The 25,424-nt window shown below is 47.4% G+C and overlaps 3 protein-coding genes and 1 pseudogene across 6 annotated transcripts in view; 3 read left to right on the top strand and 1 right to left on the bottom strand.

Moving 5' to 3' along the window:
• Nucleotides 1–1,072: 1,072 nt before the first annotated feature.
• LOC125952710 (A-kinase anchor protein 17A-like) lies at nucleotides 1,073–6,013 on the top strand. Its single transcript, XM_049682366.1, has 5 exons — nucleotides 1,073–1,643; nucleotides 1,711–2,171; nucleotides 2,411–2,668; nucleotides 2,775–2,982; nucleotides 3,045–6,013. The coding sequence occupies exons 1-5, from the start codon at nucleotides 1,449–1,451 to the stop codon at nucleotides 5,733–5,735; spliced, it is 3,813 nt and encodes a 1,270-aa protein (XP_049538323.1). The 5' UTR covers nucleotides 1,073–1,448; the 3' UTR covers nucleotides 5,736–6,013.
• Nucleotides 5,945–15,841, bottom strand: LOC125952730 (uncharacterized). Its single transcript, XM_049682399.1, is given in 13 exon segments — nucleotides 5,945–6,151; nucleotides 6,224–6,509; nucleotides 6,589–7,095; nucleotides 7,160–8,708; nucleotides 8,779–9,166; nucleotides 9,252–9,351; nucleotides 9,676–9,884; nucleotides 11,537–11,629; nucleotides 11,702–11,972; nucleotides 12,039–12,512; nucleotides 12,584–14,165; nucleotides 14,245–14,729; nucleotides 15,408–15,841. Coding segments are annotated over 13 exon segments (6,207 nt in total). The 5' UTR covers nucleotides 15,557–15,841; the 3' UTR covers nucleotides 5,945–6,037.
• LOC125952705 (dynein axonemal heavy chain 5) overlaps nucleotides 9,869–25,424 on the top strand; it is a 39,171-nt gene continuing 23,615 nt past the window's right edge. For 2 of the 4 annotated variants that reach the window (XM_049682343.1, XM_049682347.1), the window contains exon 1: nucleotides 9,869–11,193. In XM_049682343.1, coding sequence (XP_049538300.1) covers nucleotides 11,044–11,193 — 150 coding nt within the window. In that variant the 5' untranslated portion in view covers nucleotides 9,869–11,043. Of the gene's footprint in view, nucleotides 11,373–11,463; nucleotides 11,583–25,424 lie in introns of all 4 variants that reach the window. The other 2 variants (XM_049682346.1, XM_049682344.1) reach the window with 2 other exon arrangements.
• Nucleotides 17,322–21,060, top strand: LOC125952725 (myotubularin-related protein 9-like; annotated as a pseudogene).

Genomic DNA, 25,424 nt, shown 5'->3' with positions numbered 1-25,424 from the left:
CTGCCTTTTTTGCCTTTTTTTTCACTTAACTTCATCAGTTTTATGGCAAAAATAATAAGGAAACTCCGCTAACGCTAACTCTTCTTTCTTCTTTCTCTATCGAAACGCCAATGAAACCAAAAAATGCTTGATTTCATAGCTACTCTGAATTCCGTATCTTTTGATTGTTCTTCAGCAACCATCAGATCATTTATATTGCCCAATGGTAGGGCCGGTGGTGACAGGGTTGTTTCATGATTATTGCAGTGATCAGGATCATCATCCCCATCAGGAGCAGCATCATTAGGCAGCGGGGGGGAGTTATCTCTGGTGCAATCACCTGGAGGATCATCATCCCCATCAAGAGCATGCGAGGTGGACGACGGGGAGAAGTACTCCAGAAGATATTCCCTGAACTCCTCTCTTTCCTCCACTGCTTTTATGTAGAATTTTTTGTACATTTCTGCTTGTCTTTTATACTCCATTGCCTCATCCGAGGCAATCTGTGGCCGACTTCGTAGCTCTTCAATAATTTCTACTTGGCGTTTGTTCAATTCTTCGAGCATCCATATTTTGTGTTGTAGCTTTTCCACCTGTAAGTGTAGAGAAGAGTAAAAAATTATTGGTATTATGGTGTTGTTTATGAGTAAAGTTCCTTACTCTGGTCAGGCGACGCGTCAGGTGGTGGCGCATTACTATGCATCATTTTGATGAGGAAATTCTGTAGAATTTGTAAGAAATTCAAAAATTGTAATAGAAAACGCGTGTTTCACGTGTTTCACGATTTTCGATTCGAAACTTTCGAGTTAGAAACTTTCGAGTTAGAAACTTTCGAGTTAGAAACTTTCGAGTTAGAAACTTTCGAGTTAGAAACTTTCGAGTTCGAAATTCGAGTGTTATACCTGACTGACTTAGCTGACAAAGTGGTCGATTTCGATTTCGATGGAAAATAATCGAAAGACGCCAAGACGCCGGAACCTCGTTTTTTGTTATTTACGTAATTTATCATTCTTCAAAACATAGGAAATCTAGAAAACCGGAAACCGGAAATCCCGCCCCCCAGGCTCAGCAGTGGTTCTCGTCGTTGGCTGCTGCTGCCTTACATCGCCGCCTCTGCCCGCGTCCACGCGCATATTTAGGAAACTCCGCTAACGCTAACTCTTCTTTCTTCTTTCTCTATCGAAACGCCAATGAAACCAAAAAATGCTTGATAACGATACCGAAATGATAAACACTTTCTTCAACGGTGCAATATTGGTGAATATTTGGTGATTGTCTGGTGATTTGGTCTGGCTTTGAAACGGTCACGCTCAAAACCGGAACTGTACGGGCGACTGTGTGTGTGTGTGTGTGTGGTGTGGTCTGCGGCTGCTGGCCAAATTGTGCTGTGGGTGGTGTTTGGGGTTCGGTTGGGTATTTGGGATTTGGGGTTACCGTGCGGGACTATCCCTGCTACTCATTGACGCATCATGATACAGACCATTCAGGATGTCAACGATTGCGTGCCGCTGTACTTGCCGCACAGCTTGTACCTCAAGCCGCTGGCCAAGTTCAACATATCGGTCGCTCTGCCCGCCACCATCACGGGCAAGACCATCTCCAACTTTGACGTCATGGAGAAGATGCGCCAGATGATACTGCCCGACAAGTTCTCTGTATTGAAGGTAAGCTTCTGCCTCCGACCCAACCACACAACTCGATTTTCTATCCCTTGGGTTGCTTCCTTTTTAGGTTTCGAAAAGCACGGTTGGATTCATCCGGTTCGAGGGAGAGCTCGAAGACCGGGGGAAGCTGAAGGCCGTCCTGGCACGGCTCGATGGAAGGCCACTGAAACTGGCCGGGTTTGATGAGTCGGTCAAAGTGCGAGCGTCGGAGGCTAAGGACGATTTCCCAACGCGTCACGATTGGGATTCGTTTTTCCGCGATGCCCGCAATATGGACGAGATGAAGGCGGGTGAACGACCCGATACGATCCATTTCAGCAACCTGCCGATCAAGTGGTTCTGCCCGCGGCATGCCGAAAACGAGGATAACGTCAAACCGAGCGAAAGCATCTTCAAACGGATCTTTGAAAAGTTTGGTGAGGTGCGGGCCGTCGACATACCGATCTGCGATCCGTACCGTTCGCAGATGAAGGCGCACATGTCCGGTATGAAGAAGTTTAGCTTCGACCAGGAGATGTACTTCGAAGGGTAGGTTTCCGGGAAGGATGGATGGCGCAGTTGAAGTGCAGCAGCAAGACTCCTGTGTCTGGGGGACGATCGAGTGCACTACGCTGTACCGAATGTTGTGATGGTGCCCCGCTCCTTATTCAGCAACAAGTCGCCAATATTGGTCCCCGTTTTTCGCTATGTGTTCTTTCTTCTTCCTCTTTTTCTTCCCCTTTTATCACCTCCTCCCCCTCTCTCCTCCCACCGCATCCCACCCATAGGTATGTACAGTTTAACGAGTACGTTGGGTTCGTGAAGACAATGGACGAGTTTCGTGGCATGAAGCTGGTACGCAAGGAAGGCGATCGTAATCTGGCCGTTACGATCACGGTGGACTTCGATCAAACCAAGCATCTGAGCGATGCATCCGTCAAGAAACGGCAGATCGTTCGCGATCGCTTGATCGCTGCTGAGCGTGAGAAGGAGGAACTGGAAAAGAAACGAATTGCCGAGGAGGAAGCACGGAAAGAGCTCGAAAGGTTTGTCCCCTCCGTCTTTTTTTATTTCGTTACATTGCAGCGACGGACACGATCAATTTGACGATTGATTATCTCCTTCCTGTCTTTATTCTTTGTGAATCCACAGAAAAAAGGAGGAAGAAAAGCGGCAGGCCGAAATCGAGCAGCAGCTTCTGCGTGAGCAGCGTCGCAAGGAGAAGCATCTACAAAAGCTGCGCCAGAAGGAATCGGATGAGATTAGTCTGAAGATACGGTTGGAGGAGAAGAAGCTGCTCGAAGCGCAGCGCAAACTGGAGAGCATCCGGTTGCTGGACGCTCTGTTTGAGCGCATGAAGGTACGCGGGGCATCGTTCGTTCGCATGACATTGCATTCGTCTAATTTTCTTCACTTTTTCAGATGAAACAATCGCTGGAGAAAGGCAAGCAAAGGAGTTCGCTTTTGTCCAGTGACGGTGAGGACAATGTGAGTATTTCGTCCGCCTCAGGGCGGCAGAAGAAGGCAAACAAATTGAAGCAGGCGCAGGAGAAGGAGCTCGAGAAGATGCGCTTACGGTTGAAGCAAGCGAAGGATGGTAGCGTGCTCAAGCAGGTACTCAGTACGGGTACCGGTCTAAAGGTAGATCGTTCACGATCGCCGAGCATCAATACGATCAGCTCGGATGACAGTATTCTTAGCGATACGCCACGCAAAGCGAAGAAGAAGCGCAAATCGCAGACCTCTTCCATCCGCAAGTCCGGCTCTTCGGCGGAGGATTCATCGGCCGAAGAGTCAACGGCGGAACAGGGCACCGCGGCGGCTGGTGATAAGAAACGAGAAGTTCGAGAAGAGATGGCGAATCAACAGCTTCCAGCAGCGGCCCCGTACGCTGGTCCCCAGCACATAGCTTATGATCGTCCCGTTAGCTATGCTCCGATGCATCCCGCTTACTCGGCCGCGGCCGCCGGTATGTATGCGGGTATGGACTGGACGAGTGGTATGAGCTACCCGTACACGTACGATCCGTACTATGCTCAGTACTACAGCTCGCTGGCATACCGGGGCGCATTCCGGACGGCTACACGCGGTCCACGTTATCCGCGGGGAGCTGTTAGCAGTGGTAGTGGTGGTGGCGGTGTGACACGTGGTCGTGGCAGTTACCGCGGTAGTCGAGGCGGATACGATGGTTATCGTGGTGGACGTGGGATGGATGATTACGATGGTTACGATCGATCAAGGAGTGCTTCGTACTCACGGTCGCGCTCTCGTTCTCGATCCCGTCATAGACGTCGATCGAGCAGAAGTCGAAGTCGCAGCCGCAGTCGCCACCGTCGGTCGCGATCGCGAAGCAGCCGAAGTCGTAGCCGTAGTCGAAGCCGTAGCCACCGTAGAAGTCGCAGCCGAAGGTCTCGGTCCCGCTCTAGCTCCCGATCGAGATCGAAGTCAGGTCATCGTAGTCGCAGTCACAGCCGCTCTCGATCCTCTCGTTCGCATAGCCATCGGCGTAGCAAACGTCGATCGCGATCGGGAGGCTCGGGAGGTGAAGATCGCTCGAAGAAACCTGCTGTTCAGATGTCGAAGCCGGTATCGAAGAATCTAGTGTCCACCATTCGGGGTGCTACCCGTTCTCGCTCACACTCACGATCACGCTCACGCTCGCACTCACGTTCGCGCTCCAATTACAAACATCGATCTTCAAGGCGCCACCGAACGCCACAACGGTCGCGTCGCTCTGGTTCGAGAGCGGATGATGACTTGCAGAGAGCGGCTAAAGTTGATCGGAAACAGGTGGATCCTCCGGAGCCAAAAAAGGAACCGGCGGCACCCCCGGTCGGACCGATCGGTCCACGATCACCACCGGAACCGCCAATGGAACCCAGTCTGCCACCGGAGCAGAATGGCGATGGAGATCGTAATGCCAGCATCGTTGACGAAGAGGAACCGCCCGTCGTCTCGGAATCGTTTAAAAAGCATCGAATAATTCTACGCACCGATCAGATGATGAGAAGTACCAAGGAGATCGAGGAAGAGGTACGAGAACGGCTTATACGCCAGCAGAAAGAACGCGAGGAACAACAGCAGAAGCAACAGAAAGAGCAGCAGCAGCAACAGCAACAACAGCAGCAACACCAGAAACAAAAGCGCCTGGAGCGTGAAAAGGCGTATGCGCGAAGACGGCGCAACCGCAAGGCAGATGAGGACGAGGAGGACGATGACGAGGACAGTGAAGAGGAAGAAGACGACGACGAAGAAGAGGAAGAACAGGAGGAGCGTAGTAACCGAGATCGAGGCAGAAGAATTGATTCCCGAAGAAACCCTTACATCAATAGGCCGCCGTCGCCACCGCCCTTACCTGGTAATGGCCAGAAACCGAAAGATGATGCACCACGAAAGATGGAAACTCTACGTTCGCAGATTGTAAAGGATGTGAATCGACGAGTGAAGGAAAGATCGCCACTGCTGCCACTGGCTGAAGATCGTCGATCGCGAATGAAACGATCCCCCGAGCAGCAGCAGCAGCAGCAACCTCGGACTCGCAATGAGAGTGCGAATGGTGCAGCCAAGCGTCCCCCGAGAACACCACCATCATCATCATCATCTTCGTCAAGTACGGAAGAGGACTCGGAGGAATCCAGTGGAAGCAGTGCCAGCAGTAATCATGACGACGGTCGCCGTCGTGTGTCTCGTTCACGAGCTCCTCGAGCTCGCCACACGATCGAACGGTCCAAACGTGCACCACGTGTAGAAGAGCCGCTGATGACACCACGTGATCGCAAACGATCGACAAACATGGCAGAAGAGCATACAAAGTCAGACAAACGGGCACGAGTGATGGTGAAAGGAGATCGAGAAAGAGCCAGATCGCGAGAGCAAGTTCCTCCCCCTGCTCCGCCGCATCACCATCCGACACGTGCTGGAGGAGATGTTGATCGTCGTCGCGCATCGCCGGGTCGTCGTTTGCGGCACCAACGGAGTGGCAGTCGTGAGGATCATCGTAAATCATCTCACTCACGACCCTCATTCGCTAATGAGGCCAGTGGCGATGAATCGTTCAGCAGACGCAGAGTTGCCGTACGACACGGTGGCGATCGGAGTTACAGGCGATCGTGAGCGCTTGCGGCGAACTCTTTACAACGGCGATTGTGTGGATGAACAAAATCTCAATATCCTCAGTGTGTGTGTGTATGTGTGTGTGTGTTTGTATGTTTGCATCCCGATCGAATTCGAATGTGGCTTCCCTCAAATTTCACAATCTATGCATCTTTCATTGTGGACATTCTTTTTCGATTTAGATTAATGTAAAGTGCAAACGCAAGCAGTGCGGAAGTAGTGAAGTATAATTGTCATGTAATAGATAATAAATTTTAGCTCTTCGGTATTGAATGATCCGTCGGTATATGTGTTTCAGCGCCTCAAGAGTAAAACGTTAGAACTGATGTTTGATTTCCTCGTACCAGCAACGTTGGTGGCATATCTTTGGTCAGCATCTCCAGCCATGACATGTAGAGGGGAGCAGAAACGGTACCCTAAAACAGGACAACATCCGCGTTTATGATCGATTTCTGCAGGCAACCTAAGCCAAGCGTGCGTTTACTCACCAATCGGGGCATAGGCATGGACATTACGATTAAATTAGCCTTGCTCGAATGCTCCAGCAGCATCTCTCGTAAGCGCAACTGTCGGTGCGTTTTGTCTTCCAGTATGCCCAATTCCCAGCTGTTGCTTTGTTCTTTCGGAGGTGTAAGTTGGCTCGAAGTGTCCACCAAATGCTGCAGTAGCTTCCCATGCATGGCCACTGTTTCCGGTTGTGGGAGCTGTGACAAATCCGCTAGCATCGTCAATGAGCAATAATTGATCCGAAGCTTCGCCAGGAGATGAGCCATACTGTTTCGGGAAGGAAAAAGATAATATCATTTGTAGATGGGATTTGCGTTTCGGTGTGTACCTTGTTCATGGAACTTACTTATTTCGTTCCTCTTCCTGTGGACGCTGCTGGTTAGAGAGGGCAAACACACGAACACTACACTGGGACCATTGAGATCGAAGCGATAGAATGTACGGTATCAGCATGGTAAGGCCACCATCGTCATAGAGCCACCAAACATCGATCGTACCCTTAGGTTGCTTACAGCGGAACAGCTGTTGCTGATTGAGCGTTTGCTGCGGAAAGGAGCCATCATAACCCGGAGTAGCGGTTCCCATGGAGCAGGACGAACGCACCGAGAGGGAACTGTTTCGCGGTTGTTGCTTTGTAGGCAAGCTTTGTAGTTCAAGCAGAGAGTTAATGTACATAAGGGTGTGTCGCGAGGAAGCAGGATCAGTGCCCGGTTGCAGGCTGGACATGGATTCATTCAATGGCATACCCAGACCCAAACCGGAGTTTGTGTCACTCTCGACGATGAAATGTGATAAATCCAGCCCATCCGGCAACCGCAGAACCGTCAGTGCCATACGATTATCGAATACGTCACTAGAAGGAAGAAGGGCAAGCGATTGTGTTACGCGAATTCCTGGAGCCAATAACCGGAACTTACTTCAGAATGTTGTAGTATGTTTGTAGTTCTACTTCGGAGCACACAGTCCAGTCTGCCTTGTACCCGATTAGGACGATATTGGGAGTCAGCTTGCCTACGCCCGACGTTTGTATGAGCGCACGAACGCCTTGCCCTAACCCAATACCATCGATCAGTCGATAGAAGGCACCAACTTTCCGCTCTTCCATTAGCTTACGGCTTTCAGTGGATCGGTGTTCACGTTTCCGGTAAGACAATCGCTCTTGCACGACGTCTCCTACAATCATCAGGGCGTGATTCTTAGTGATCTGATGCGCTAAGTCAATCAGCGGTAATCGTGTGCTAGGATTTCCCGTGAGCACGAGTATCGAGGGATGATAGTTCTTTACGTGATCGCCAACATGTCGCAATCGCAAGGCAGCCGTTAGAGCGGTCTTGTAGGTTTGTGCCTGTGTGGTTGAGCCCCAGTTTACATCCGGTTTGCGATAGATTACAGCCAGATACAGTACACAGATCAGCACCATCGTGATACCCGTTGCGATAATGTCGATCAGGAACATAATCAATACACAGAGAACGGTCCCGAACAGGCTGACCCATTGATTGTAGTAGCGGAAAGTTGGACGCCAGCCTATCGGAGACACGGTCACTGCATGAAAGGTACAGAAGTTGATGAGGGCATAGGATGCGAGATAAAAGTTAGATATCAGTGGGGCGATCAGGTTCAGATTGGCCAACAGCAGGAAGAGCATGGAAATGCCAAACACGAGTGCATACCCTCGATACGGCAGGGCACATTTGCCGTATCCTTTGGCAAAGAATGTTAATCCAGGATACAATCGATCGGTTCCCAGTGCTTGTATGATCCGTGGTACGGATAGTAGGTTGGTCAGTGCGGATGAGAAAGTAGCGGCGAAGCATCCAACATAGATGAGGGCTCCTGAGATCGACATCAGCTGCATGATGGAGTAATCGTTATGCAAACCATAGGGACAGTGCGTATCCAAACGCATCAGCACTTCGAAGGAAGATGATGATGATGGTCGACAGCTGATGAATGTACCATTCACAAGATCAGTTACAATTCCCGATGCATCACGGTAGCTAGCGGAACCGGCTAGAAATACGAAGACGATGTACGAGAGACTGGATATCAGGAGTGCGAGTAGCGTTCCCTTCGGTACGGCCTTAGCTGGATCCTTCAGCTCTCCGCAAATGTTAGCACCCGCCTGGACGCCCGTGACACTCGGGAAGAAGATGCCAAACACGCTGAAGAAATCCTGCTGTATGCCTTCGCTAAACCGATAGTTGGGCCCTAGATTGGCCAGAAACTGCTCAGTCGACAGTCCTGCGAAGCCTTTTGCCCGCTCAACATCGGTTTGCGGTCCAACGAACACACCCAGGATGAAGCTAAAGATGGCCACCACTATAGCAACAACGAGCAAGTTCTGTGCCTTTATCTCCCAGTCCATGTCAACCACACAAATGATGACCATGACGAGGATCACGATCGTTCCAACGATTCGTATATCGTTTACAGCTCCATCAACGATTTTCAACCCGAAGCTATCTACCAGCAGAGAGAAGACGCATTAAAATAAGACATAGCAGGGCGACGATAGGTTTAACGAAAAACTTACTAAGCAGCTGATTCAGCGAACTACAAAAACCGATCGTATTCATAGAAACGGACACGGAGTTTGCAAAGGCCAGAACGATCCCAACGGCTCCACCAAACTCGGGGCCGAGTGATCTGGAAATTAGATAGTAGATACCACCGCCTTTCACCTGCCCATTGGTGCAGATAGCCGACAATGAGAGGGCCGTTATCACACACACCAGATACGAGAGACCGATGATAAGCAGCGTCTCCAGTATGCCAGCCAATGCAACGATCCAGCTTAGCCGCAGGAACAGCATCACGCCCCAGATGTTGAGCAGACACGGTATCAGTACGCCTTCGATCCAACCGAGCCCAACAGCGCGGCCGCTACTCGCCGGAAGCTCGCCACTCTTATCGTTCGAGTTCTGCAACCAAAAATCATCCGAATCACCAAGAATCGTGTGAGTTGTGAGAACACTGTTAGATCCAAGAAACCAGCGGATTACGTACGGTACAGTGTTCGTCGAGGTCACCATGTAGCTGGCCGATCGATGGTCGGCGAATAGCTCTCTGCGACGTCCGATAGTGATCCAACCGTGGCAGAGCATCACTAGAGAGCCAATCATGCAAGTAAACCATACAATAAGCGATCGATGGGGATCAACCGAAACCATTTTCTTATCATTCGTGACTGAATAGCGTGTACGGGAAATTACTTTTCAACGCTATCGTCACTTTGTTAAATGCTTCGGACAACAATGGCTCGTTGAGACGGCTAGCGGACTTACAGTACATGCTTTATAAAAATGAATTTACATTTCGTCATTTGTTCTAAGACTACCTTAAAACCGTTTGGTTTATGAAAATGTTTGAATTTACAAGCCACCTGGCGCCTCCTTTAAAAAAAAAACAAGAAAAAAAACAACTCATTTACCTGGCCAAATGATCATTGCTTTCCACGAGATCAGCATTTCCAGATACCAGATTAATGGAAGACCACCCTATCTCCTCGGTAATGTTGTTATCGCCAGTATCATCGACGGTAAAGATCGCTACTTTCGGAACATCAACCGACACGTGTTCCTTGGGGCACTGGATATTTGGTTCATTCGGTTTCCTCGGTCCATTCGAATGGCTCCATGCCTCCAATAAACGTCGAGCTGCACGTGTAATTCCAAACCGATTTACCATTGCTATCTTTTCGGTACTTTAAGCTTTGATTTTAACACAGATGAATAACTGGGAGCTACACTATCAACCGGCCCAGAAGACGGTGATCACTGAACTATCTCGCATGCCCCTACCGAGAGGCTTATTTTATGAAGCAAAATCAGTTTGGCACGATCATACGATCGTTCGGATGAGTTGATTGTACAGTAGAACACACAACAGACACAACAGACATACACACACCAGGGAGATCAGGGGGATCGCCGAAAAGGCAGTTATTTTGAGCCTCTTTTTGAAGCCTGGCAAACGATGGACTGCAAATCTCGAGGCGTGAAGCTGATAAATATCTGCGCAAACACAGTCAATCGACCGTGTATGTGATGGGTGATCTAGTGCCTAGATCTACTTTGTTTTTTGAGTTCTTTCGTCTAGACCGTTTAAGATGCGTGTCCGTTCGCTTGAGGCCCAAAGACAATTTGTGATAATTGATTCGAAAAATTTAAATGATATGGAGCATTCACTGAAACGAAATACGTATCGTCCTGTGTCCTTGTGCCCCATCAACTGGTGTGATAACGGAGAAGTTGTCTAGCATTTGCCGCAGTCACGAAAGAAGAAACAGTTGTTGCTTTCGGGCTCACACCGGTTATGACTAGACTTTTTGGCACCTAAATGTGTTTGTTTCGCGAGACGCAAAACAGAACCTTTTCTTCTTGTAATGAAGCTGTATTGTCACAACAGATGGCTTCAATAAAAAAAAAAAAAATGAGCGGCTACAATGCCGCTAATTACTGTTCCACGATGGTGTCGTTCGATAAATTTGAACGGGTGTGAATTCAGTGAAAAAGCAACATAACCGAGCACGTATGATTGTAGTTAGCAAAGATAATTCACTTCAATTGTTTAAATAGATAATAACCCACGCATTTATGTGAACTGAAACTGAGAGTAACAACAAGAAGACAATCCCATTAGGTCTCCCTATGGTTTGTGGATACATTGCCAGAGACGCTGGCATAGCTTCTGGATTGATCAGCACATTCCGTTAGAAGAAGGTGGTGTTTGTTCGCGTGTGTCACCGTTTGCAGTTTGAACAAGTGGCCGCAATTACTTCTCTGCTGGTGGAGAAACTATGCCTGCATGGAATGTTGGCGCACCGAGGTGGTGCTGTTTTCGAAACATTAATTGTGTCGCAAAGTGCCGTAGTATCTACAGTAGCGCAGTACCTACGACGCGTGCGAACGATCGTTCTTTTGAAGCTCTGCAAGCCAAACCTGTTGAGGTAGATCCGTTAAAGGGGCACCGTGAACCGTGCCTGGTATAATTAGTGTCTCGGCTGCCCGAGTGTGGTATCCCAATTCACAGCCGAGTGCCGGATATCGATAAACGGTGCTAAATTTACTATTATGATTAATAATCCGGTATCAAAAGCCATTGCACACAGCGTCATCATAGCGTATGGTAGGCATTTTCAGCCTGGTGGAGTAATTTACCGGATTCATACGGTGAAGAGTGCGGTTTAGAAATGAGTTTTATTTTACTTTTGTATCAGATATCGCTGTACTCATCGCTGTACTGTCGCTGTGTCGGTCTGCGAAATGCGTCTAGGAGTAGAAGGTTAGGACCTCTGTTTGATTACCACGCACCAGCAGGAATGGTGGCATATCCTTGGTCAGCATCTCAAGCCAGGACATGTATAGTGTAGCCGATACGGTATCCTGTGATCGAGGTGGGGATGATGATGGATTAGTTGGATGGTTACGTAGAAAGTAATATCAATTGTGGTTTACCTGTCTTGGTACAGGCATAGACATCACGATCAGTGATGCCGCTTTCGAGTGCTCGAGTAGCAGTTCGCGTAGACGTAGCTGACGGTTGGTCTTGATTTCCAGTTGCCTTCTTTCCGATTCCGATACGATTGGCAGATCGTCGTTGTAATCCACAACGGCACTCAGTAGCTCCTGATGCTCGAGAATAGTCGAGTCCTTTGGTGTGTCCGTCACTTTAACCATCGTCAAACTCAGATAGCTGATGCGCAGCTTGTCCAACAGAAGCTTCAAGCTGTGAAGATTACACATTGTGATAAGCACACACTGCGCACATGACCGGTTGTGGGCTCATACTTACTTTTGCTCTTCTTCCTGAATATTAACCGACGAGAGGGCAAACACACGAATCTTGCACTTTTCCCACTTGGATCGGGTGGTAATGATATAGGGTAGGAGCATCGTAAGACCACCATCATCATACAGCCACCATACGTCGATCGTACCCTTGGGTTGCTTCTGTTTGAATAGATTGGCCTCCGGTTCGTTCATGGTAGAAGGTGTCGGGAAATCGAAGGTCGGTGCTGCGTGGAATGTTGGGGCTGGAGACGTCTGGTTTGAGCGAGCCGATTGCATTAGCTCGTGCAGATCAAGGTTCGAGTTGACTGGCATAAGCGAGCGGCGTGCCATTATCTTCCGGGCCGGAACGGCAATAGTCGTTTCCGGAGGTGATGGTACCGTTGTGTACAGATCGGCCTGAGAGAGTCCACGGAAAATATCCAATCCCTTACCCATTCGGAAAATAAGTAGTGCAAGACGATTATCAAAGGCCGTACTAGAAAGAAAGAAAAAGTCATTTTGATTGTTGATGTTCTAGCGAAAGCACTTATTGAACTGAACACTTACTGTAGCGTATTGTAGTAAGCATTAAGCTGTTGCTGGCCACAAGTGCGCCAGTTCGTTTTGAATCCGAGCATCAGTATGTTGGGTGCAAGGCGACCGAAACCGGTCGATTGGATCAAACAGCGAGCTCCCTGATCAAAGTCAACTCCATCGACAATTTTGTAGAACCCTCGGATATGTGAATCCTTCAGGTAGCTCCTGCCCATCGCAGCGAGCGTTCGACGCTGTTTGTAGGGTAGACGTTGTGAGATGATGTTACCGATCACAAGAAGCGCACTGTGTTTGGTTATCAGATGGGCCAAATCGATCAGTGCAGGCCGTTGCATTGGATCGCCTGCAATCGCTAGTATTTGGGGCTGGTAGTTCTTCACGTGATCGCTAGTACCCTCGAGGTTGAGCGTAGCATTAAGCGCCGTTTTGTATGCTTGCGCCTGCACCGAGGATCCCCAGTTCGCATCGGGTTGCCGATAAACGACGATTAAGTAGAGCACAAAAATGATGGCCATAGCCAGGAAGGAGGAAACGACTGATATCAGGAACATGATGGCGACACACAGGATCGTCGCGAGTAGACTGACGTAAGGATGGTAGTAGCGGAAGGTAGGACGCCAGCCAAGAGGCTTCACAACGGCTGCATGGAACGTGCAGAAGTTGATGAAAGCATAGGAAGCGAGGTAAAGGTTGGTAATGAGCGACGCGATGGCATCAAGATCAGCGATCAGGATGAAAATTAGGGAAACGAAAAACACGAGACCGTAGCCGCGGTATGGTTCACCGTGTTTACCGTAACCCTTGGAGAAGAAGATCAATCCGGGGTAGATGCGATCGATGCCGAGTGCCTGGATCAACCGAGGAACTGAGAGGATGTTCGTCAAGGCGGTACTTAATGTTGCGGCCCAGCAACCAGCGTACGTGATGGCGCTGGTCAGGGAAATGAGCTGCATCACGGTATAGTCATGCAGCAATCCGTAGGTACAGTTCTGCGTTAAATGGATAATTGGATAGTTAGTTTAAGCAGTGTAGTACTGCTTTATCGTACAAGGTCTACTTACTCCTGCTGCACAAGCATTAAAAGAGACTTCTATCAGGTCGGAAGCATTGCCGGATGCTTCGCGAACGGCAGCACCGGCTGCCATCAGGGAGAACAAGATGTAGGAAATGGCAGAAATCAAACAGGCCCACAGTGTACCCTTGGGAATGGCCGTGGCTGGGTCACGCAGATCACCACAAATGTTGGCCCCACTCTGGATGCCGGTCACGCTCGGGAAGAAGATCGCAAACACACTGAAGAAGTTCTGTTGCACACCATTCAAAACCGTGTATCCAGAGCCCAAGTTGGCCGCCATGAGGCTTGCCGAAAGACCCAGGAATCCTTTGCCTAAATCATCGTCAGAACCAGGACCGATGATGGCGCCAATGATGAAGTTGCCGATTGCTACCACGATCAACACGAGCAGGAAGTTTTGTGCCTTCACCTCCCAGTCCATACCCACAGCGCATATAATGATCATAATGAGCAGAAAAATGGAACCTACGATCCGAATGTCGTTGACTCCTCCATCCACAATCTTTGTATCTAGGCTTCCTGTGAGTGGCGTTAGGAAATGAATATTGGTATGAAGTTACATTACTGGAACGTGCTCTCGCCTGCACTGAGCACTTACTGAGCAGATCGTTAAGTGAACTGCAGAATCCGATCGTGTTCATGGCCGCATTGACCGAGTTCGCGAAAGCAAACACAATTCCGACGGAGGCTCCAAATTCGGCACCGAGCGATCTAGATATTAGATAGTAGAGACCACCGCCTTTCACCTGACCGTTGGTGCAGATAGCAGATAGGGATAGCGTAGTCATGACACACACCAGGTAGGAGAGGGCGATGATAATCAGCGTTTGTACGATGCCAGCTTCACCGACGACCCAACTGAGACGCAGGAACAGCATCACACCCCAGATGTTAAGCAGGCAGGGTATCAGTACACCCTGCACCCATCCGAGCCGGATGGTGTGCCCGGTGGGTTTCGGCTCTTCTTCAACATTTTCCTCTCCTTCCTCACGAGAGTCTCGATCACCGTGCAACTTCCCGATCGATGGTCGTTTTGCATTCCGTTGCGAGAGTCGGTAGTTATCCAATCTTGGCAAAGGCTCACTAGAATAATGCACGAGAGGCGAACGTAAGGTCATGGGAAATGTTGAAGGTGACTCTTGCCCGAACCTGAAGGCATGCGCTGACCTCAAGCATATTTAGTAGTAAATTGTTTTGAACATTAATTTACATCTCGCCCCGGGAGATGTTCCATTCCAGAGATGAAAGCGAGGCAACAGAGCGTTCGAGGCTTCATAATTAAATTACAACAGTCAATTCGACTGATCGTGTCACGATCTGTAGGCTAGACCGTCGTAGCATATGGTCAGGCCATCAAATGAAAAAGGTAAACTGGAATACTAGAGTGTTAATTAAAGACTTTTATTGAGATCCGCTGCTATGGCCATATCCAAATGTGGCCGTATCACATACGCTGATGTGGTGATGGGGAAAAGGGGGGGGGGGGGGTGCGAGGAGTATACGTAGACATATCCCGTGATGTGTTGGTTTTTCGCGCCATCGCCACCATTTGGCACGGTTAGCGAACAATCTACACGTGGGAATTTGGACACTGAAAACCGATCAGCTGTTGAGCAAAGCGAGCTCCATCCAGACTACCATCCGATCAGGGTAACCGATGTAAGTTTTGTAAACCAACAGAGTAGGCTTTTTCACAAAAGGTTCAAAATTAGCTCAACGGTTTGCGGAGAGCTAAATACTCGATTTGTTCACTGGTCTTACCTGAGTCCTAAAAAGCTGTTTCGATGGGTTCTGGTGTGACCATTACCAGTCTCGTTGCTCATCTCAATCTCGACACCCGATTCATCGTTGATGCTTATCGTCGGATTGTCGTACGCCACGGGAGCTGGTTGATCCTTTTTGGATTTCATTTTTCACCACTTTTAATCACACCGTAACTACACTCGGGTCCGATAAACGCCTTAGATATCCACACTAGAGAGGGTACACGGAATGGCAAACATTTGAATCGAAACGTTTGCAGCGTGTTCACTAGAGCAACGGGTGCAGGTACCAAAAGGCCACTGGTACCATCTATTTGATGGCACTACACTGACCGACAGCAAAACACACGTGGCTTCGCCGACTACTGCGCTGCGGAAGAAACCCAGCCCGCGTCTGAAGTCGCGCTGATTGCCATCTCCTATATATATAGCCGAGCCGTGTCCCTTTCGCTGAGGACCACGGAATCACACAGTCGATCGAAGTTGATCGGATACACGCTGCGTTTAGCGAGCTATCGCTAATATGATGGACCGCCTTGATTCCACTCTCAATGAAGTTTAACAATAGTGCAAGATTAGCGCATCAGCAACATCGCCCTATCGGGGCGAGGTACGGCAATCCGAACCAGAATCTTAAACAGCAGGTGCTGCCTCGCTCACGAAACACCCGGAATTCCCACAACTAAGCAACCGCAACTATTGCCGCCAGAACTTGAGTTTATGGTAGAGATTTGTTTATTTTCGATAACATCTCTTTGGTGACGACGTCACGATCGGACGAATAAGTTGGATACAAGCGGATCTGATTACCACCTTCTTCTCCTTCTTCCTATATCTGCCTTCCTTTCTTGGCGGGTTGCGTTGAAGGAAAACCCAGCAAAACCTGGTTTAAACTAGAACTGAACCTGCAAATAATAGTCTCGCGAGATTAGGACGGACTTTCGCTGTCCGCGGGTGCCTGCATAAACTGTTCGACCAGAGCTAGGATATCATCCGGAAGGGGAGGAAGTGGCGTTTCATCTTCGGCAAACTCACGCTCTACCGTCGCCACCAGCTGTGCGATAGCTGCCTTTAGTTCCTCCGTGTTGGAAGCGGTCGTGCCCGTGCTTTCACCAGTCTGTCGACCACTACGCCTATCATCCACGTCTTCATCAACATCATCACCGCCGTTGTCGCTCCCTTCAACGCCATCGTCATCGGAACAACTGAGTAGAGCGCTTTTGTTCGAGCTTGAAGAGGGGGGTTCCGTCCGCTGCCCACTGTGTGTTGGTCCACTAGAACCACTGTGTCCTTCCGGAGGCATCATCTCCTCACGTGTCGTTCGTGTTCCCGGATGTAGCGTTGGATCGGCTTCCGGATCTGTCTGATCCACGGTTGCCGAGCTGTACCCATTCAGCAGATACTGGGAGGGTGACAGAGATGCAAGCGTTGTCCGATCGTCACATCCAGCGAGCAGCTTGATCCGTTGTTCTAGTTCAGTAATTTTGCTAGCTAATAACCTTGCAAGAAAAAGAGATGCAGTAAGGGGCAGGTGCCATAAATCGGGCTCGGCCGAGGACGCGTTGTTTGGACACCTACTTGTTAGTCCGTTTCTGGTGAGATAGAGCAAGGCTCTTATCGTTAACATTATCCAGCAGAGCTAAACAGAGCGATTTCAGATCCGATATAGTGGCAGCTTTCAACGGCAACTCGTCCACGGTTCCCTTCTCCAGCAGATGTTTAACTGAAAGTGGGAAAGTTGGGACATTTATTAGTGATCAACCGGAGGAGAAGAGACGCGAATCGTCGTCGCTAACCTTGTGAGTGGGATATGATAGTTTTGTTATTGTTGTTAGTGCCAAATTTAATGATTCCCTTCTTTCGGTTCGTTTCCAGCATCGACTAGTCCCAGGCGTGCAGTTAGTTCGGCGTGCAGTTAGTTCGCGAAAGGTTAGTTATATAGTGGCCGATGGAATTCATAGGGATTGGGGAATTACCTTGTACTTGCTGGCGGCTTGTCGCGCAAGCAGAAGCTCATTCTCGACGGTAGCTATCTTCTCTGCCTGGTACTTGTTCTCCAGCACGAGTGCATCTATGTCCAGTAGTGGTTGCGGTGATCCTTCGTCCTTTCCAGTGGCTCCTTGTAGTGCCACAGTCAATTCGTGGTTCAGGCGATGCACCTTACATTTGTACGCATCCCTTTCCGTGACCACTTCTTCCTTTTCGTCCAGCAACGATCGGAAATCGTATTGAAGCTGTGCGTTGCGCTTCCGCAGCAGCTCCAACTGGGCAATCAGCTGGGACTTATTCTCCTGCCACTTTTTATCTCCGTTGGCGGTGAGTATGGATTCATTGGCCGTATGCAGCTTGTTGCAGGTATCCTGAAGCTCAACGTTCCGTGCCCGCACGACCTTGATGTCTCCCTCGAGATCATACAGCCGCTGTTTGAGCGATTCCACCTCCGTGGTTAGCGCTTCGTTCCGTTCACGGGTCTGTTTCACTAGTAGACTTACGGCCGAGCTGTTCCCAAAGCCAGCCGCTTGGAAGTCGGGTGAGTTGAGCGAGTTTTTGATGGCCGAATAGCGCAGCTGGATCGTCTCCGCCATCAGCTTGAACTGGTCCCGCTCTGTGCGACATTTTTCCAGCTCGTAGCGCAGAATCTTCAGGGCCTCCACCTTGCTCTGCAGTTTCCGGCTGAGGGCTGTGTACTGGAAAAGCGAAGAGAAATACAATCAGCTGATCGCTTTTTCTGCTAGCAAGAAAATGCCCTTTACTACCTCCTGTTCGTCGCTTTCGGTATCCATATGGTGTCGTAGAGGCACGTTTCCTTTCGCCACTTTTTGGGCCATTTCTTACCACAACAAAGATTTATCGCTGAAACGCACTTCAAATTCACTTCAGCTTCAACTTGCCCCTCTAAACTTAAGAAAAGTTTGTAAAGCGCCGGATACACGTGTTGCGATTGTCGCGCCCCAATTCCGTGCAAATTCTGTGAAATTCCGTACAAATCGGTCCCGCTAAGATGACGGCCGCGATCAAAATTGATTTTTCGACGGCGGCGCGACAATGGCACGCACGAGTATCCGGCGCTTATTGTGCGTTTTTCCTCGCGCTGGGTTGTGGCATCGCGCACTCGTGTAACGAGCGCTTAAGCGGGTTCAACGCGACGGTTACACCAACCACCGCGACGGTTACACCAACGCGACGGTTACACCAACAATGGAGCAAACAAAATGGACGGAGTGCTACTTTACGCGAAAGGCCCGTCGACGGAACCCTTTCCCACGGAAACCACACCGACGAAAGAACCGTCGAAGACGGACAAGAGCGCAAATTACATTAAATCCTGACTGCCGAACGATACGGGGGTAAGTGTTGGAAGCGGCATACTCAATTGTCTTCGAGCGAGCATTCGCATTATCTCACGCTTCCCGTTTTTTCCACAGATTGCATGCGCTTATCGAGCGAGAATGGCGGATATCCGTTCTCAACCCGACATAAGCATTCGTGCTATACGCCAGCGCATCAGAGACGGAAAAGCTCGAGCGCGACCTTCCTGCTGTTTCTCGATTGCGTGTATCAATTGTACGCCCAGTTCCCTTGCAGTTTCGAGTATGATCACCGCCTGTTGATAGTGATCTTCGAGCACAGCTACTTCAGCCAATATGGTACGTTCTTGTGTGATAGTGAGCATGAGCGGGTAAGGCTCAAAGTGTTTACTCGAACAACCAGTCTGTGGTCACATCTGAATCGCCCTGAGGTTGTCAAATCTCTGCTAAATCCACTGTACGAGCCGAATCCGGCCGTTATCTGGCCTTCGGTGGCACCCATCAGCATTGTGCTGTGGTCGGAACTGTATACGCGATGGTCCGTGGATCAATCGCAGCTGAAGATTACCTTCGGTCGGATACAGGCGCTGGTGAGCAGAGAGAAGGACTTGCGTAGTCGCGCTTTGAAGCTACGCCGGCAGCTGGCAGATCTACAGCGGCAGCATAAACACAGCGAAAATGGAAACAATGCCGATCGCCTGCATTCGGCCACTGCTGATATGTATGATCCAGGCGATGATGGAGATGAGGAAAGCCTATCGTCCGACCCCATAGGTAGCAGTAAGTAATAGTCGATAGTAGGTTATAGATAAGGTTAGTTAGCCCAGATACAGACTGATAGACAGAATAGTAGATGCCCATAAAGGAATCCATTATGACTATACTTACCGAAGCCTTCTTGAGCGTTGCTAATGAGATAGATTTTCAATTTGCTATACTACCAAGCGTGGGGTATTGTTGTCCCCCCGAATAGGAAGTCGTTAAACAGCATTGAAGTCAACTTAGAGCTTACTTCACCGGAACAAGGGATACAGGCCCTGCCATCTTTGGCAGTTTGACTAAAGTCCTTAATGTTGATGACATTCATTCCTGATTTTCTTGATTTTCTAATTCACTTTTGCCTTCGCTTAATTTACCAAACTTTCTTTTTTTCATTACATCCATCTAATTTGGTTTTACGGAAACGTTTATGAATTTCTGCATATTTTACTATTACTTATCATTTGGGTGCTCTCCCTCGGCATTAAACTGTGGATGGAGCTCACTGTAGCTCCCTTGCACCATTTGCATCATTTGGTAGCACACGGTGGTGATAAAAGCATTTCATTTCTATTTCATTTTATTTCTAATTTATAGTGTCAATGATGAAAGAGTATTTCAATATCGTTGTGTTTATGATGATGAGGGATCACTCCGCCGCGGAAATTGACTTTAATAGCTCAATCATTCGAATTTCTGATAGATGACATATTCTGAACACTTTCATACCTTACCGTTGCACCGGTGAGCTTCTTTTCGAATCGGTTTAAATCACCATTCCTTTTCTCATCATAAAATTAACTTGCAATTTCACACCACTGCTTGATGATCCTCAAGCACGATGTTGTTCCGGGTCATGTCCAACAAGCATATTTTACGGATACCGTATTGGACCAGCATCCGCTGGTACAGCATACGGATTCCTTACCTTCCGGATTTCACTTAGCACTGTGGGTTTATTTCGGTTGTTGCTGCTTGTTGTTTGTTGTGCCAGACCGGTTACGATCGCCCGACACGTTGGTCGAATGTCCGCTTGAGTGCGATCTACAGGATGTGCCATTTTGGCCCACGTTTTTCTTCTTCAGCTGGAAGGAGAATTCGATTGTTAATGCAACAGCTTATTGCAGAAACACAAAACTTAAAACTTACCAGAGCAGTCGCCGAAGGTTGTTTTAGCTAAATCGAATCGCAGCCAATGTTTTCACGGTCGGGACGCCTACTTGAACCTGCTTCTATCGTATACGAAATATTTAAAAAATGTTAAGAATTTTCCATTTTAACGGAAAACTCGAGTTCGAGTGAACATTAACCGCTATTTCCATATGGATTCCCTTAAGGAATACGAGGATGAGTTACGTTGTTACTCTCGCTAAGAAGAATAGGATAGACTAACGAAAGAAAGTGAAGAACGTACCGCCAGATTCCAAAAAAACCAGTAAAAAAGAGTAAAGTAAAGTGCGATCAGCGAATGTATTGGGGTGGACAGGACTTACACGTAAGCGGGTTATGCGATTCAGAACAGGACAGGGTCAGGACAAAGAAACATTATCACATTTTGTAATAAATTGTCAATTCAGAGCACATCAGCATGAAAAAAATAGTGTAAATAGCTAAAACACAGATTCAATTGGGTATTGAATTGAACATAATGTTACGATCTCGATTTCTGCGATGTAATAATAAATGTGTTGCGATTTTCGCACAATTTGGTTGTTTCCAGAATGCACAAAATGGCAATTCAGACTGATAAACTATTGTAGGGCAATAACGCTATTTTCGACAGTTTTCCTGGCCCCTGATGGTGGTGATTGTCTAGGATAACGAAGCTTTTTGTCTTTTAGTACAACGCGTGGGAAAAAATAGCAGTTTTTTTCCTTTTAAAAATTTCCCTTCGAACACTTGCAACCGCAACACCCGGACATCATAGGTATTTATTTCGTAAAAACACATTTATTCCAATTTGGAATGATGAGCTAACAATGAGACAGGGCAGCTAGAATAAATAAGTTCACAATCTGCTCCACTAGCACCCAAATTTTCGGCCATCTCGTATTTGATGCGATCCCGGTGCTCTGCCTCTCCGAAAGACCGGTGTACTGATGGTCTGGAAAATTCGAATTTTGCTCTTTATACGTGTGAGTTCTGGCAACATTCTTACAAACGTTAGCTGCTTACTTACGTTAGCAAGAAATGCGCTACTTCGACTAGCAAATCTTCCTGGTTGGCGTTACGATGGAAGGGGCTGTGCGCCAGTTCGCAAACACTTTTAGCCAAGCAATCGGAACCAAACTGCATAGTTTCCATGAGTTCTTCAGCAGCGCGATACAGTTGGCCAGCCGTGAGGTCTGAATTTCGGTGGGTAACCGAGCGTTTAAAATCACGAGCGGACACAACAGTCGTTGGTTGGAATTTGCCTTGGACAATACCAACCAAGGCTCGGGCCCAGTAGGTTGGTTTGTAAAAAGCCATCAGGTTGAACGGAAGATTGTAGTTGACCTGGAATCCAAGATTGATACCCAACCGACGCACGGGATAATCTTTGGTGGGTGATTTGAACAAACGACCATTCGTCACGGTACACATTGTAATCTAGGGAGTAGGAACACTGGAGCTTATTAAAAAAATAATAATTGAGTCGATTTAGAATGCTCATAAACTCTTTACATACCTGAAGCGTGGTCATCCCAGGGAAAGCTAATGCACGCGAATGCATGTCGGAACTTACCTTCGAATCACTACTTTCGCTTCCCTGACCAATAAGAACCACGTCTTTAACTGTTGCGAGCAGCACCAACAAAAGTGTCTGCTTCATGTTAAGTCTAGTTACAGTGTAACTGAGCTTGGATAGCGATTCTGGAAATTGAGTCAAGATTGAGATGTCAAAGAGAAAGCAGCACTATTTACTATAAGAAGGTGCTAATCGAAATTCTCTTCAAACAAACGACGTTCTGTTGGGCGGCATTAGTTGGTCAAAAAGAAAGATGTTTGATGAATCATTTAGCATATTCACAGAGAATATATTTCGGACGACGAATTGTAAACACACGAATTTCCTATGGCGTAGAAATAACAGATTCTACAAATCGGATAAATTTTGAGCATTTGGTATATTATGCTTTGGCGTTTATAGCTGATGCTGTATGATGGCGCCAGCAGACTACGGTGGCTCCGTCGAATGCTACAAAGGCGAACACAAATTTTGCCAATTTGCATCAAATATTTCGTTTGATATTGCGAACCCTCACGAATTCCGTTCCGTTCAATTGTATCTTTACGCTTTCAACAGGAAATCATTGTGCCCTTTAAAGTTTCAGTTGCTATTTCTTTTTATTCGTTCCGAATGAGCAATAAATTGGCCTACGGAACGCACCATAATCCAACTCGACATACGCCAGTTAACACGCTCTGCACAATAAATCATATGCAAATACACATAAACGGCCATAATTTTCATCGCCTGGGGCAGGACCGTGCTTTGCCGGATACAAGACGTAGGCAAACGATGCATCCTTTCGTATTCGACGTCCTTCACACGCGCATCGTCAACTTTGAACCTGTTGAACTGATGTAACTCGGAAATAAATGGCAGATGATGTTGGACAACAATTGCCAAATGTGAAGTATTACCCCGCTCACGTTAAAGCCAGGCTTCGCAGCTGTACATGTTGAGCATAGTCGGGCACAGCATGATATATTTTGAGTAAAATCATTAGCTGCGGAATAGAACAATACATCAACCTTGAGAGTGATGATGAATGCTGATCACGTGAAGAATTGCAATCGTCCGTATCCTTCCTCGCAAATCGGTTTACGTTTGGGGTGATTTCACGTCGCGCTAACTATCTGGAACCCAATTATTCGTGAAAACGTGTTTAGCACTTCCATTTTCTGATTGCAAATTTTCGATTACCATAGTGACAGAGCCGCAAATTGAGTAGCGTTAAATAGAGGAAGAACAGTAATCGATTGGGTGTTTTCAATGATACGTTATCAACGAATTAAGATATTTCTAATGGTGATGAGTCACGTAGAATTGTTTTTTGTATTGAGTCTCAAATCCATAGACCCACGGTCTACTATTATTCTTTTAAGTGTAACCATGTGTTTCCTGCCGTACTACGATTGCAACGCCGTAACTATGGGTAGAGTTGTTTTTGTTTGTCATGTATTTTTTTATTTTTTGCAACTACCTTTTATGCAACAGGTTTGTTTGGGAAGTTTCACTATTTACATGCTTTGGGTTTGATCAATAAAGGCAGTACATCAAAGTTGCATTGAACCGGCGCAGTACGTTTCCGCCCGTCCTTGATAGATCGTCTAGCAACGTCACCAATCAACCACCTGTAAGATCGGTTCGATTTTCAACAAAACAAAGTCTAGACGCATGTCTGGTTTACATTTTATGAATGGCTGGATTAAAGTGGATGGAAATAACTGTGCATTAAAAATAGGATCTTTAGCAACAGGTAACATATTTTAGACGGCATCGATTTTCTTGAGCAACGGGGATGGTGGTTGGGACGATGTTACGTCGTCATGACAATAGTTTGGAGAGTTATCAGTCCTATATTGAAGCAGAAAAATAACTCTCTTGGTCATCTAGACGACATGCCGCAATTATTGCTTTCTGGCATAAATTCACGAATTTGTTCTTGTGAATAGTTAATAAAGAATAGGGCTTTCATATTTTAAAAAATTGTACCAATCGTGATGCCAGTTGAAGGCGCGATATTTTAAAAAATGATCGTCTTTACCACCCAATTGTAGCATTGTTGAATGAAGCTCAAATTATTTATGATTATGTGATCAATTTGGCTTTCTTCTACACGCTTACTGGAACAGTTAAAAAATCTGGATACATTTACCCATTAAATTATACGCCATAGATGGGAATTATTTCTAGCAACTAAAACTGCGACTAACTAATACTACTTTGTTCATTCAATTGCGTTTTAGATTCCAGGTTGCACGTTTCTTAGCAACATAGGATATTGTTTATCTTCCCTAAACACCTATCCACCTCTTCAAGGACACATCGCTGAGCCTATACTACTGTGAGTGGTTCTGCCAAACTCTAGTTCCGTGACGTCAGGAACCAAGCACTACAGCAGAGTGAATGCATCCTGAAAAGTATTTACACTAATGCACGGCTAAGGCGAGCCTAGCAACGAATAGTTCGAATGAGTAGAACGATTGTTTGGTTCGATTCGATTTTTCACTTTTCGGTGAACCGTTCTCTAGAACGGATGGGCGTAATTTTCACGAGAGTCGTTGAGTGATTTATATAAAACAGGCATTTGTAGAGTAATTCCCAAACAAAAACTCAGTAAAGTTATCGCTTGTTGGTGTAATAGGCGGTAGGTGCATCGATCAGTGATCATGGATGAGGCAGATGATGGCGATGAGCAGGAAATGGATATTGATGGCGATCAACTGGACGGAGACCCTGATGGGGATGGTGACGGCGATGGTGACGGTGATGGAGATGGGGAAGGGGAAGGGGATGGCGATGGAGAAGGCGAGGAGCATGGGCCAGAGCATGAACACGACAGCGAGGAAGAAGAGGAACCTGAAGAGGAAATCTCCGAAGGTGATCTTCTACAGGTACGCCAAGAGCATCGTTAGCTTATGTAATAATCCTCGATACAAATTCCTTTTGAGTGCGTTTTTGATTTTAATCACGACATCGAAAAACTAGTCCAAATGTGGCGAAACTGATTATCCTTTATTGTTAATGTTTTTTATTAATGAGAAAATATCATTTTTTTTCTGCATGGAAATCCGTTAAAGTAATTCACAAACGACCATATAACAGGATCGCCACCTCTTCGCTAGTACACAACTAGCTTTAGCTTTTTTATGCATTTATTTAGACCAACTCTTGTTCATCTTCTACGCAGCAGCATTCCACAAGAGAACTCTTTTTTGATCATTTTTTTGCTGTTGAA

The sequence above is a fragment of the Anopheles darlingi genome, chromosome 2 (assembly GCF_943734745.1).
Source record: "Anopheles darlingi chromosome 2, idAnoDarlMG_H_01, whole genome shotgun sequence".
Classification (NCBI taxonomy): domain Eukaryota; kingdom Metazoa; phylum Arthropoda; class Insecta; order Diptera; family Culicidae; genus Anopheles; species Anopheles darlingi.
This window is presented reverse-complemented; position numbering and strand designations above follow the sequence as displayed.

Excerpts from the sequence above, each read along its gene's own strand:
- LOC125952710 (XM_049682366.1), top strand. The coding sequence starts at position 1,449 with ATGATACAGACCATTCAGGATGTCAACGATTGCGTGCCGCTGTACTTG. Across the intron at positions 2,669-2,774 it reads GCACGGAAAGAGCTCGAAAG|AAAAAAGGAGGAAGAAAAGC; the intron begins GTTTGTCCCCTC and ends GTGAATCCACAG. Across the intron at positions 2,983-3,044 it reads CTCTGTTTGAGCGCATGAAG|ATGAAACAATCGCTGGAGAA; the intron begins GTACGCGGGGCA and ends TCACTTTTTCAG.